At 36.5% G+C, this 12,588-nt stretch overlaps 2 protein-coding genes across 2 annotated transcripts in view; one reads left to right on the top strand and one right to left on the bottom strand.

The window, feature by feature from the left end:
* Positions 1-12,588, bottom strand: part of mtss1 (MTSS I-BAR domain containing 1) — a 215,471-nt gene that overhangs the window by 180,806 nt on the left and 22,077 nt on the right. The window lies entirely within an intron of this gene.
* Positions 9,609-10,979, top strand: LOC134006649 (nuclear factor 7, ovary-like). The gene has a single exon (XM_062445599.1). It carries the CDS (start codon positions 9,609-9,611, stop codon positions 10,977-10,979), a length of 1,371 nt encoding a protein of 456 aa, XP_062301583.1.

The raw sequence follows: 12,588 nt of genomic DNA, 5'->3' as shown, positions 1-12,588 counted from the left end.
TCTCTCTCATTATAGGCTGTGTGTTTTGGTGCCTGGTTGTTTTGGCTTCACCACTCCCTGTTTACAGAGAACAGGAAGCTTTTAGCAGCTCATGAAAGTTATAGACCTGCTTTTTTAATGTGCACGTATAAGCTCCTCGTTTTAATTCCGGACCCCCAAAAAGCGCCCCTACATTTTTTGCATACCATTCAACCAGGACCTATAAAAGTTGCAGGTAATGATATAGTTTAAACACACATACAGGCTGTATAACATCTTTTAAAGGTATTCTTTCAGGCTGTAAACAAGGAGGCTGAATCAGTGTCAACATAAAGAATTTGGTTGGGTGTTTCCTCGAGTGGTAGTCGTGTTTATACTGCCAACTTCCTGTCTATAACGAGGAAAAGCATTAAGGCAGTGGGCAAGAGTACAACAGCATTAGAAGTAATTGAAACTGATGAAATGTTGTTATTAACTTGTGAATTGTTTTGTGACATATTGTTGTGTTTCTGACCATTTATTTTCTTCATGAAGTCCAACAGAAACCATTTAATCTGTTTAATCTGAAGGCCAATCCCATCCTGTGACACTGCTGCAAGTCCGTTTTTATTCATATAAGATGCAGAGACGCTGGATGGTGATTGTGGTCTAAAGTTGGTCCAACAAACAGATAAATACTTCACCAATTGTTGGATGTTTTACCATGAAGTTTGATTTTTCCTCTTGCCAACAAAACCTCCAAACTATGTTATTTGTTATTTACATCCAAAATAACCCATATAACCTTTTTTCTAATATCGGCTGGACAACTTTTTTTATTAACGCCTTTGAAAATTCACTGTTACAAAAGCAATTTAACTGATGATTTTCTGATCTGACACCACGACGGGTAATGTTTGCTCGTGTTTACACACACACACACACACACACACACACACACACACACACACACACAAGCTGGTGAGGGTTAATGTGAGATTGTGGTTTGCGTTCAAATTAAATACTTTGTTAAATCTTCATTTTCAGGTTAAAATAAACCAATATAGTAAAGAAGAAGCAAACAACGGTCTCTTATGTCAAAGAAGACCCTTTGTCGACCCATCCAACCAAGCCGTCCTCCTCCCTCTGTGGACTCCTGACACACAGTCAAGTCTTTGCTGATTAAATGTAAATAATTTAAATATTTGGGTTTTGTTCTTTTCAGTCATTCTTAAAAATGTCTGATGCTTTCAGAAAGAGATTTCCCTAACTATTTCACTATCTGACAGGCTGGTCAAATAGCTGAGGAAGTATACCAGTACCAGCCCCCCTCAGGACAAACTTTAAAAATCTAATAAAAGTAAATGGAAAGGCACATTTGTCTTTCCATTTTTTTACCCATCCAACAACTCTGTGTAACTGTGTAAATGTCCAAATGTTTGAACAAATGAGTAATGTGAGTAGAATGACAGATACTTCCAGGAGCTTACGTCGCTATTAGCTTCAGGTTCCCCAGTAATTTTATCTCTTTGTTCTCTGTCATCTTTCAGTTGTTTTTTTTTTACCTCGTCCTGCAGCTGTTCTCCATACTGCAGGTATAAGGTGGTCCGATCACTTTTCCTTTTGTGCCATCATGAAGTTGATTTTTTACATTTTGAATTGAAATATCTGAACAATAATTGGATAGTTTACTGTGTAATTTGATTCACACTTTTGACTTTTACTTCATTAGTTTATTTCTCAGGGACGGTGCATATTAATAAAGATTACTCTAAATATCCCAGAATTAGCCGAAAGATTTGGCATCCTAAATTTATAACAATATTTTAAGACCTCAAAATTATAATAAATGCATTTTAAGTTTCATGTCTTTAAAACATTTTCGTGTCCATTTGTCTCAAATTGTTTTACCATTATCTTATTATTGGATAAGATAGACAGTTATATGTGAAGCACTTTGAATTGCATTAACCTGCATAAAAGTTTGAAATTTGATTGATGTTTAATTTGATCATTGTCATTTTTGATTATGTTAGTATGCTCATGTTTCATTATGTTCAGTTGTTATCATTGATGCATGATCAGTTACACTCTTAAGCATCAATAAAAGAAAACGTCCAGGGATAATTCTTCACAATGAGAACTTTTCACACGTCTGGTGAATTTTACTTTTAATGCTTGTTAAAGTTTATAGAAGTCAAATTTTACTCTTCCTCTAAAAACACAAGTCTCACTTAAACACATTTTAAATTACAGGTACCACAGATCTGCACTCAACTGCCTCAACTCTGGTTTTTTTTTACCCTTGACAGAAGGAGGTTGTTTCATGGTCTACAGACAAATATGTGAGCCTTCTAAGGAATTCAACACTGCACGAGGAAAACAGTAAAAAAAAAAAAAGAAAAAAAAAAAGAGGAGTTGCTTCTCACCTGTAAGAAGAGTCGATTCTGCCGCTGCTGCTGCTGCTGCTGAAAGGAACTCTGGTTACTGTAATTTGCAGGTAAAATTCAGTATATAAGATTAACTATATACTGAATTTACTGAAGTATTCCTAAGAGAGAGAAAGCTTGTTAACTTCACGCCAGAAGCTCTTGGATCTGGTCTCACTTACATGGGCAACACGTTCTTTAGAGGGTGACCACAGACTGTGTGATTGGTTAAAGCCAACCAATAGCAGAGGCTGGACACAAAGAAAGAGAGATATAGAGAGATAATATCCCGCCTTGTTTTCTCTGCTGCATGTGTAAAAAGGTGTGTGTGTGTGTGTGTGTGTGGGTGAGTAGGTGTGTGTGTTTACCAGTGTGCGTGCCTGAGGGTGTCGTGTGGTTGTAGAAACAGGATTATCTTAAGCAACAATGACCAGACAAAGTTTGTTTGTGTACAGCTCCTCTTTATGTTCTGAAAACAACACAAGACAATTATAAAAATAGCTTTTAAATGTGCTTGCGTGTGTGCGACAGAGGGACTTTTTCTGTTCTTTGTTGCCCAGCAGCAAATCTACAGAGATCAGAGATGAAACCCTCTAGTGTAATGACAAATTACGCTCACAGGAAAAGGTTCACCCTTCAAAATACCCACATGCGTTACTCTGGTTTGGGATAATGTTTGCCTTGTGTGTAGTGGCTATGAGTTAATTGTATCCTTCACATACTGTTCATATTCTTATTTATTTATTTATTTATCTATTTAGTTATTTATTTATTACACAACTTTGCATTTAGATAGTCTGAGAGTTGTGGCTTTTGTTTCACAGCAAATAAACCGAGCAATACAGAGAAATGTCTGTTTACAAGTTCAAAAATACTCTATAATCCGACTTTATAGAGCTGGGGTGTCAAAATCATTTTAATTTAAGGGCCACATACAGCTCAATTTGATCTCAAGTTGGCCAGACTAGTAAAATCATTGCATAATATCCTATAAATAATATAATATATATAATAAACCACCTGTTTACTTAAGAATTGCTTTCTGGTCAGGGTGAGAAAAGAAAACAACCTCTAAAGCAGCAGAAAAATTGGCATTACTTTTCTGCAACTTTCATAATTTGCAAAGTTATCCAGTGGGCCAGATTGGACCCCTTGGCAGGCCGGTTCTAGCCCTCGGGCCATATGTTTGACACCCCTGTGTTAGATGCTCTGATACACATTAAAAAACTGATGCATAAAAGCAAGTTCACTCAAAAAATAGTGCACAAATATCTTTGCAATATCAGCATTTTTTTTTTAATAATCTGTGAAAACAAGACTATTTTTAACCTTAATTTAATATTAATGTCAGTAACACAGAACATAGAAAATTATTAAAGAGTCAGAGGTTGATAGCAGGATTTTTGTTCCTTTTTCTAGATAGATTTTTCCATATTCTAACATTTAAACAGTCAATTACATAACTGGAGTCCATCTTCATCTGTAGTCATGATGTTATATAATCCATTGCATTCAGTTTAAATGTTATAGTTATAATTTTCCTTTTAATCAGTAATAATATGTGTTGCATCTATCTTTGGTGTTTGCCTGGTTCATCTTAGGGTAGGTCTCCAATTCAAAACATTACAGGCTCAATTAGGAAGGCAATTATCTTTTTTCTCCTCTTTTATATCTCGCCAATAACCCTGCAGCACAAATACTTTTTACCTCGTGAGTCACAGATAGATATGTGACTAGTTCTTAATTAAGCTTGCAGAGGACAAACATTAACAGATATTTATAATCATTATATAATAATCCTAGTATTTTGTATTCTCGGGGTCACATGAGGGCTAAAAGGTTAAAAAAAAAAGTGCTTAGGGTGCTTTTAGATTTAGATCTCTGTGATTTGGACAAATGATTGGATCTGAAATTAATCTACATGTATATGTGGTGAGTTTATAAACACAGAGCTCAGTAGTTTAATACTGTTACTGTACACAAAACACATGACAGTGTCTCTCATTTATTCAGCAGCTTTGATCATTAACTTACAAACTGAGCTGTAGTATCAATGGGTGAGTTTCAGGCAGTTTTGTATTCTTACAAATACTGTCTGGTTCTGCCCGAGGTTTCTTCCCGTTAAAAGGGAGTTTTTCTCGCCACTGTCGCCAAGTGCTTGCTCATGTGGGAACATTGGGTCTCTTCAAATTAATTAAAGAGTACAGTCTAAACCTGCTCTGTGTGTAAAGTGCCTTGAGATTAATTTTCTTGTAGATAAAGATTGATTAATTGATTGATTGATTGATTGATTATGATTGGACTGACAGTAAAGAAAGAAAGTAGGAAGTTAGTTAATCAGCTGTTGTCCTTTGATCACAACAGAAATAACGAGAGATCGTTCCCATTTAATGATAATCTCAAGTTGTATACTTCATCATGTAACTTATTTCCATCTCCATCACCAGCTTTTACTCTACGGATACGAAAACGTTATAGTGCATAGTGTGGAAATGTTCCTTCGGTTTCACTGTGAGACATGTCAAAAAATATAAAAACATGCATACGACAATGCATCATCTCATCATTCATAAAGCTGCAGGACAGTCAGGAGCACCACACTGAATCCTAGTTTTATTTATGATCTTAACAGCACTCAGGACAGAGGATTTATTGGTAATCTATACCATCTCTCTCCCTGATGGTAAACGTTTGAATTCACTTTACAGTGAATGAGAAGGGTCATTAATAATTCTGTCAGCTTTACTTTTTAAGGGTTCATTGCACATACTACTCAGCTACTTTTGTGGGTACAGCTTTTACATACATCATAATTTTCACAGCAAATAAATCCAGCAATATGGAGCAATTTTTTTAATTTTTAAATGCTCTTATACAAGCAAAAACTGATGCATTAAAGCAAGATCAATCAAAACATAGTATGCAAATATCTTAGCATGTTTCCCATGATAATCTGTGATAACAAGCCATATTTTTAACAATAGAATCTCCATTAGGATGGCAATTTTCGTAATTTTTTTTAATATCCTCTTTTATATCTCGCCAACAACCCTGCAGCACAAACACTTTGTAAATACCTCATTAGGTACAGATAAATATTTGACTAATCCTTAATTAAGATTTCAGAGAACAAACGTTAACGGACGTTTGCAATTACATTATATAATGGTATTGTTTTGTTTGTTGTTGTTTTTTTTAAATAAGTATGGGTGAAACACTACAAAAATGTGCATAGGCTGCACAAAAATGTTTTTAAAAAGTTGAAAGATTTCCAATTTTGTATATTCTGGGTCACATTAGGGCTAAAAGGAACACAGAGGTGTTTAGGGTCCTTTTACTGCTCTCACGTGTAAAATTGAGTCAGTAAGTAAAGGCTACGTGTCAAATGTGATTTCTTATCTTGTACTGCCTGAGTCTGTATGTTTCCTTGCTGTATGTTGGCTGTTTTTGTGAGAAGGTGACATTCAATTTCCCCTCCAAGGGATTAATAAAGTACTTCTTATCTTAGATGACGGTTTTAGTTGGAATGTCCATGTTGAAAGTCTGTGTTCCTGTTTACAGCAAAGACTGTATTTTTTGCACAGACTCTCAGGGCGCACTCACACTAGGGCCATTTAATCCCCTGTCCCCCACTGGCCCGCACTCACATTACCCAAACCCAAGTGCACTCAGGCATGGTTGCTTCCGACATATACGTCATCAGGTTGATATACGACATACGCATGGCGCAATGTCATCACTAAGTGACTGTTGTTATTTCCCGGTTGCAGCAGCAAGCTGGAGAACGAACAACAAAACATGGCTCAAAATTTAATGACTGTGTCGGCCTTGTGGATCCATTTTGGAAACAGTCTGCAGTCTCAACCGTCAAGAGTTATTGACTACGCGAGGCTGCGATTTGCAGTTCGTCGTGCTACACGCACACAAAGATTTTTGCTGAGGCAGCAGAAAACGCGGGAGGCTTTCGAAGCTATTCTTGCTAACTACAGTTCTCGTTCAGCCAAGAACCGACCAGTAGTTAAACTAAAACTTTCAAATCCAATGAGGAGAGACTCATTGTTATGTTATAATGGTATGGCTGGTGATGTTTTGTCTATTGTCATTGTGGCTGTCAAGGCGTTTATGGCACAGTTGCTGAGTCCAAGACAAATTTCCCTAAGCGGGACAATAAAGTATATTGTATTGTAAGTACTCCATAACTGGAGTCAATCTTCATCTGTAGTTTTGCTGTCATATAATCCATTATATAGACTTGCTTCAGTCCATTGAGTTTCTGTTGGTGAAAGTGTTTTCATTTATTTATTATATGATACATTATTAGTTATATTTTTCATAGCAATCAGTAGCAGTGTTGTGTTTATCTTTGGTGTTTGACTGTTACACTTTGGGGTGGTTGTCCAAACCAAAATAACCTCCATTAAGATGGCAATTTTCATAAGTTTTTCAATCTCTTCTTTTATATCTCGCCAATAACCCTGCAGCACAAACACTTTGTAAATACCTCATCAGTTACAGATAAATGTGGGATTAATCCTTAATTAAGATTTCAGAGAACAAACGTTAACAGACATTTACAATCACACTATGAATATGAGGGTTATGACATGCAACCAATTGACCCCCAGCCAAGAGTCAAACTGTGGATGTTGCAGTTATTGAATACGGCTGTGATGGCGGTTTCTACAGTTGGTACGATACCAACAGCAGACACAGAGAGCTTTGTTAGGTGAAGAGTTCATTATAACACCCTCAGCTGATACTGTAGGTACGGCCCAGCTCCTCTTCAGTTATCTCCGCACAAACAGTAACTCAATGTTCCTTTAACGGACAGGTGCAGCTGGCTTCTGTTATCTCTACAAAGGAGTTTCACCGCACATAAGATTATAACACATCACCAAAGTATAAGTAGAATAGTATCAAAATATGTATAACATGTTGTATTTAAGTATAACATGTTGTATTTTTCCATTACACGTCAGGGAAATTATATATTTGATATATTTCATTTAATTTGTGGTTGTCTGCCTCTCTTAGCTCATCCAAATTGTCATCAGATGAGGAAAATGTATTCTGTTGAAAGAGTAAATTGTCATTATACAAAATATGACAAATAAAAATGAAGAGTTCTTGTTAAAAAATATTGTTGAAGACCTTAAGATGTGTTTGAAAGCTCTGGGCGAATCTTATAAGTGGATTTAAGATTCTGTTTTTTTATCTATTAATCTATTAATCTACTGACCATGTTTGGACTGATTTCAGTTATACTTTAGTTGATAACTAATACCCATCAGCAGCTATCAACGCACAAAATGATGTCTTAATATCTCTTGTTTAGTCTGACAGACAGTCTGAAAACACAAAAGTAATTCAATTTAGAAAAGCAATTCAAAAGAGCAAAATAATCCTTATATTTGTATTAATTCTTTAAAATTGTAACGTAAGCAAATAGGATATCAATTATCTCATTTTTCTGTTTTTCTCTTAATCCTGTTCTCACCAGGAAAAATGTCAGAATCGATCATCAACCTACTGTTACGTTTACATTTTCCTGTTTGTGCAAATAACTGATACAGTATCTCATTATTAGCTTATATTTTACAATGATCTCCCTTTGTAATATTATTTTATGTCTCATTTGCAGTTTCCTGTTTCAACAAGAAACATCGTTTTAAATATTCTGCTCAGACAAACACGCCTGCGGTCCATCAGTGTGAGATGCTGATGGATGAGATTATTATCGACAAAAGGAAGGTGAACGCTGAACAGCCAAAATAAACAAACTTGTTACTTTTTCATCACTTTATGATTTATTAGTTGTTGTGTTGTTTTAACAGGTTAACTCTCCTGCTGGCACCGTCCAGTTACTAAGGAACAACCTGATGATCACTAACCCTAAGCTATAGGGTAATATAAAGTAATGATGAGTTAGAACAGATTTTAATTTATTTTAAATGTTTTTTTCATTCCTGATTAACTTTGAGCAGCACTAAACATTAAATACTAATTACTTAAATATTAATTACTATATTTGTGCACTCACAAGTAAAATGATACTGAGACATTATAAAGTAATCTCTCATGACTCCATTATCATTATGTTTCCATTATTGACCCTGTTTACGTCCCATCAGGTGAAAAATCATCCAACAAAACTAATAAATAGCTACTTAGTTTACTTCGTTTTTAGTGTTTCTTCATAACAAACCAAAAACAGCAGGATTATTCATCATATTCAAAGCATGTATACATTAATATTCATGGTTCAGAGTTAATTACAACAATTCATAAAGAAAGTGGTCAGCATTTATGAATTTACATAATGATTCATTAATAAAGTATTTCCCAGTCTGCCATCTACTAACTCATCATTAAAGTCTTCAATTCAGAATTATTCAATCTTCTCGTTCCATAATTTTGTGAACCATATTGTCATCTTTGTGTTTTTATGTGTTTTAAAAATGTGTTATCTTTACGATCACTGCTGAACTTTACTTGATATTATTTAACTCAAATTTCTCTTCTTGCTTTATTTTCATCTTTCCTGTAACTGCTTTGACTTTCACTGGACTTTTGCTGAATTTAATCAGCTTTATTCACATTTTTTAATTTCCTTTAATTTGCCCAATATCACTAGTTGTGTTTTTTCTCTCTATGTAAATTTAGTTTTTGACAGAAAAATATGAAATGATTTTTATTTCCTAATTGTTTTTTTCCATTTTGTCTGCTTCAGGTGATGGAAACTAAACAAACCTATAGTAGCAGTGATAATGACTTTGGTTGTATGTGTATTTTCCATTCACACAGAGACAGGAGCCTACAAGACAGGACTAGTCATGGTTTCGATCTCCAAGCAGTCTGATGTTTGTTATCATATCGTCTCAGGTCCAAGAAAAACATGTACCTGATGGTCTGCCAAAGCTCCACCTCTTACCATGTGAGTCAAACAGGAAACAGAGTTCCTCCGTATTGTTCCCTGAGAAGAGATGAACAAACTGAAACTGAGATTTTAAAATAATCATCAAAAATGGATTTTTGGATGGATTTTGGAGGATCGATACCACAATACTGAAGACTTTTCTCCAGTCTGCTGCTAACTGAAAAGAGGATAAATCAAAGTGAAAGTAACAGAGGGAACCTGTTACAGCAGCGTGGGGACACGACAGATTCTCTTCCTGTTTTATCGTTCGGCTTGGTGTGTTTTCAGCTTCACTCAAAGAGGAAATGGCTTCCAGTTCAGTGAAGGATCTCTCCTGTCCTGTCTGCCATGACATCTTTCAAGATCCAGTTGTCTTGTCATGCAGCCACAGCTTCTGTAAAACCTGTGTGCAGAAATGGTGGAGAGAAAAACTACTACATGAGTGTCCGGTTTGTAAGGAAAGACATTTATTGAGTGATCCACCTCGTAACCTGGCGTTAAAGAACCTGTGTGAGACTTTCTTACTGCAGAGAGATCAGAGATCTTCAGCTGGTTCTCAGCCTCTCTGCAGTCTGCACTCTGAGAAGCTCAAACTCTTCTGTCTGGACCATCAGCAGCCAGTGTGTCTCATCTGCAGAGATTCAAAAACACACAACAACCACAGATTCAGACCCATTGATGAAGCTGTACAAGATCACAAAGAGGAGCTCCAGGAATCCCTGAAGCCCTTACAGGAGAAACTGAAGCTCTTTAGAGAAGTTAAAGGAAACTCTGATCAAATAGCAAAACACATTAAATTCCAGACCCGAAACATGGAGAGGCAGATTAAGGAGCAGTTTAAGAAACTTCACCAGTTTCTACAAGAGGAAGAGGAGGCCAGGATCTCTGCTCTGAGGGATGAAGAGAAGCACAAAAGTAAAGACATGAGAAATAAGATTGAGGGTCTGAGCAGAGCGATAGCAGCTCTTTTACACACAATCAGAGCCGCAGAGGAGGAGCTGAGAGCTGAAGACGTCTCATTCCTGCAGAACTACGAGGCTGCAGTGGAAAGAGTCCAGCAGCGCCCCCTGCTGGATGATCCAGAGCTGGTCTCAGGAGCTCTGATAGATGTGGCCAAACACCTGGGAAACCTGACCTACAACATCTGGAACAAGATGAAGGAGATGGTCTCCCACAGTCCTGTGATTCTGGATCCAAACACTGCCAACCCAGACCTCATCCTGTCTGAAGATCTGACCAGTGTGAGACGTGGAGAGAGACAGAAACTTCCTGACAATCCAGAGAGGTTTGATTTGTACCCCTCTGTCCTGGGCTCTGAGGGTTTTAACTCAGGGACTCACAGCTGGGATGTTGAGGTTGGAGACAGTACAGGCTGGGTCTTGGGTGTGGCAGCAGAGTCTGTCCAGAGAAAGGAAGAAATAAAGTCTGGACTATGGAGAATAGGGTTATCTGATAGTAAATACGCAACAGCCTCCCCATCAGACCCCCACATTGTTCTTGCAGTGAAGAAGAAGCTGCAGAAGATCAAAGTTCATCTGGACTGGGACAAAGGAAAACTGTCTTTCTCTGATCTTGACACTAACTCACACATACACACCTTCACACACACTTTCACTGAGAGACTGTTTCCATACTTCAGCAATAGGAATGAGCTCCAAATAAGAATATTGCAGTGAAGGACTCTGTAACAGTGGAACAGCAGCTGATAATGAAGCATGAATAGAAATATATTTTAAAAGGAGACACTGCACAGTTATATATCTTTACTGTGTTGACCATGAATCGTGGCAAGATTACATTAAAATGTCAACGTGAACTTCTCAAACCACACCTGCTGCTTCTCCACTGTTGATATTCTCCACTATTTGATGTTGAGTTAGTTTTTTTAGAGACATTAAGTTGCGTCAGGAAACATTGACTAACATATATACTGAACTGGGTAATAAAAACACTAGACTTATAGATATTTAATTGATGTTGCATTTTATGATTGGCTGTTTCAACATTGTCAGTAAAATTCAGTAATTTGTATCATTTAGGTGTGTAATTAAGGTGTTCAAGTGCTGGAATTATAATTGGTATTAATATATGTAGTTAGAAGACAGAAGTGGACATAAGTTTGTGCCACAATCATTTCTTATATCGCTGATATATTGTAAAAAAGCGATGTGATTGTGCTCTTTAGCTTCTTCGCTAACATAATAGTTTAATTTGCTTACTAGTGTATAATTACCCAGGTGCTTGCTAACGTTAATTACTGTTATCTAAAGTCTGTTCACAAATGTGCAGCGTGACAAAGTGGGTGAGAACACACCATTTGTCCCCATTTGCACTTTTATGCCATTTAACTGACTTTAACTTTTTCTTTTGTGCAACTTACCCGCCATGTGTTTAACAGACAAAAGGAAAAGGCAACCGTCTAATTCCTGTGGTTATACATTGGGTGACATCATTAGTAACGTCAGTGGATTAGAGGGGGATTTACTTTTTCAGAGTTAAATGTTTGTTTTAGTATCTATATGATTTATACTTGTTTTGGCTTGTTCTGAGGATAATGGTGTGGATGATGTGTGTGTGTTTTAAACAGTATTGACCGATATGAGTAACATTGTGTTGAATGCCAGTAGGTAAAAGGGGAAAGACACCCCCACAATAAATGTGGTTCTGTCTAATAGACTGGAGGGTCTATTTAAGGGGAGAGATGGAGGTGCAGGACAGCAGAATCAGAGCTATGTGCACGTGATCATGCCTTAGTTTGTTTATCCTGAGTTAAACCAGTTCAACTTGATTTCTTGTATTCATTTCATTTTATGTTTAGTCACCTTTCTAGTTGTTATACTGGTCTGAATAAATCTGTTTTTACTCATTCAACAAGAGTCTGGGTCTGCCTCTTAGCACCTTCCTATAGCCACTATATCACAGCAGCACACAGAGGTATTTTGTCATCTACTCACGCATCTTTATTTGTTTTGACAATAATTTAAAAGAGTGTTGAACAGATTCCAGAAAGAGGATTATCCTTAAATGCACAGTCCATGACCATAGGAACTACTGCATGCTCTGTTGGCCTATAAAATAGACTATTGTTGCTATCTTGCTAACGTAAATTGTTTTTTTAAAAACTGACTTTGCACAGTATCATTAAATTAGGAGTGTATTTTCATGATAATTCTGACAAAACATCTAATTAGGTGGGTTTTTTTTAAAGAAGTTTCCGTCCTATTACCAACCCAAACTTGACCCCAAAGTAACACTTTAAACTACTACTAAAACTGATAGAAAATC

The sequence above is a fragment of the Scomber scombrus genome, chromosome 3 (assembly GCF_963691925.1).
Source record: "Scomber scombrus chromosome 3, fScoSco1.1, whole genome shotgun sequence".
Classification (NCBI taxonomy): Eukaryota; Metazoa; Chordata; class Actinopteri; order Scombriformes; family Scombridae; genus Scomber; species Scomber scombrus.
The sequence above is the reverse complement of the archived record's forward strand: the minus strand, read 5'-3'. Positions and strand labels throughout refer to the sequence as shown.

Excerpts from the sequence above, each read along its gene's own strand:
- LOC134006649 (XM_062445599.1), top strand. The coding sequence starts at position 9,609 with ATGGCTTCCAGTTCAGTGAAGGATCTCTCCTGTCCTGTCTGCCATGAC.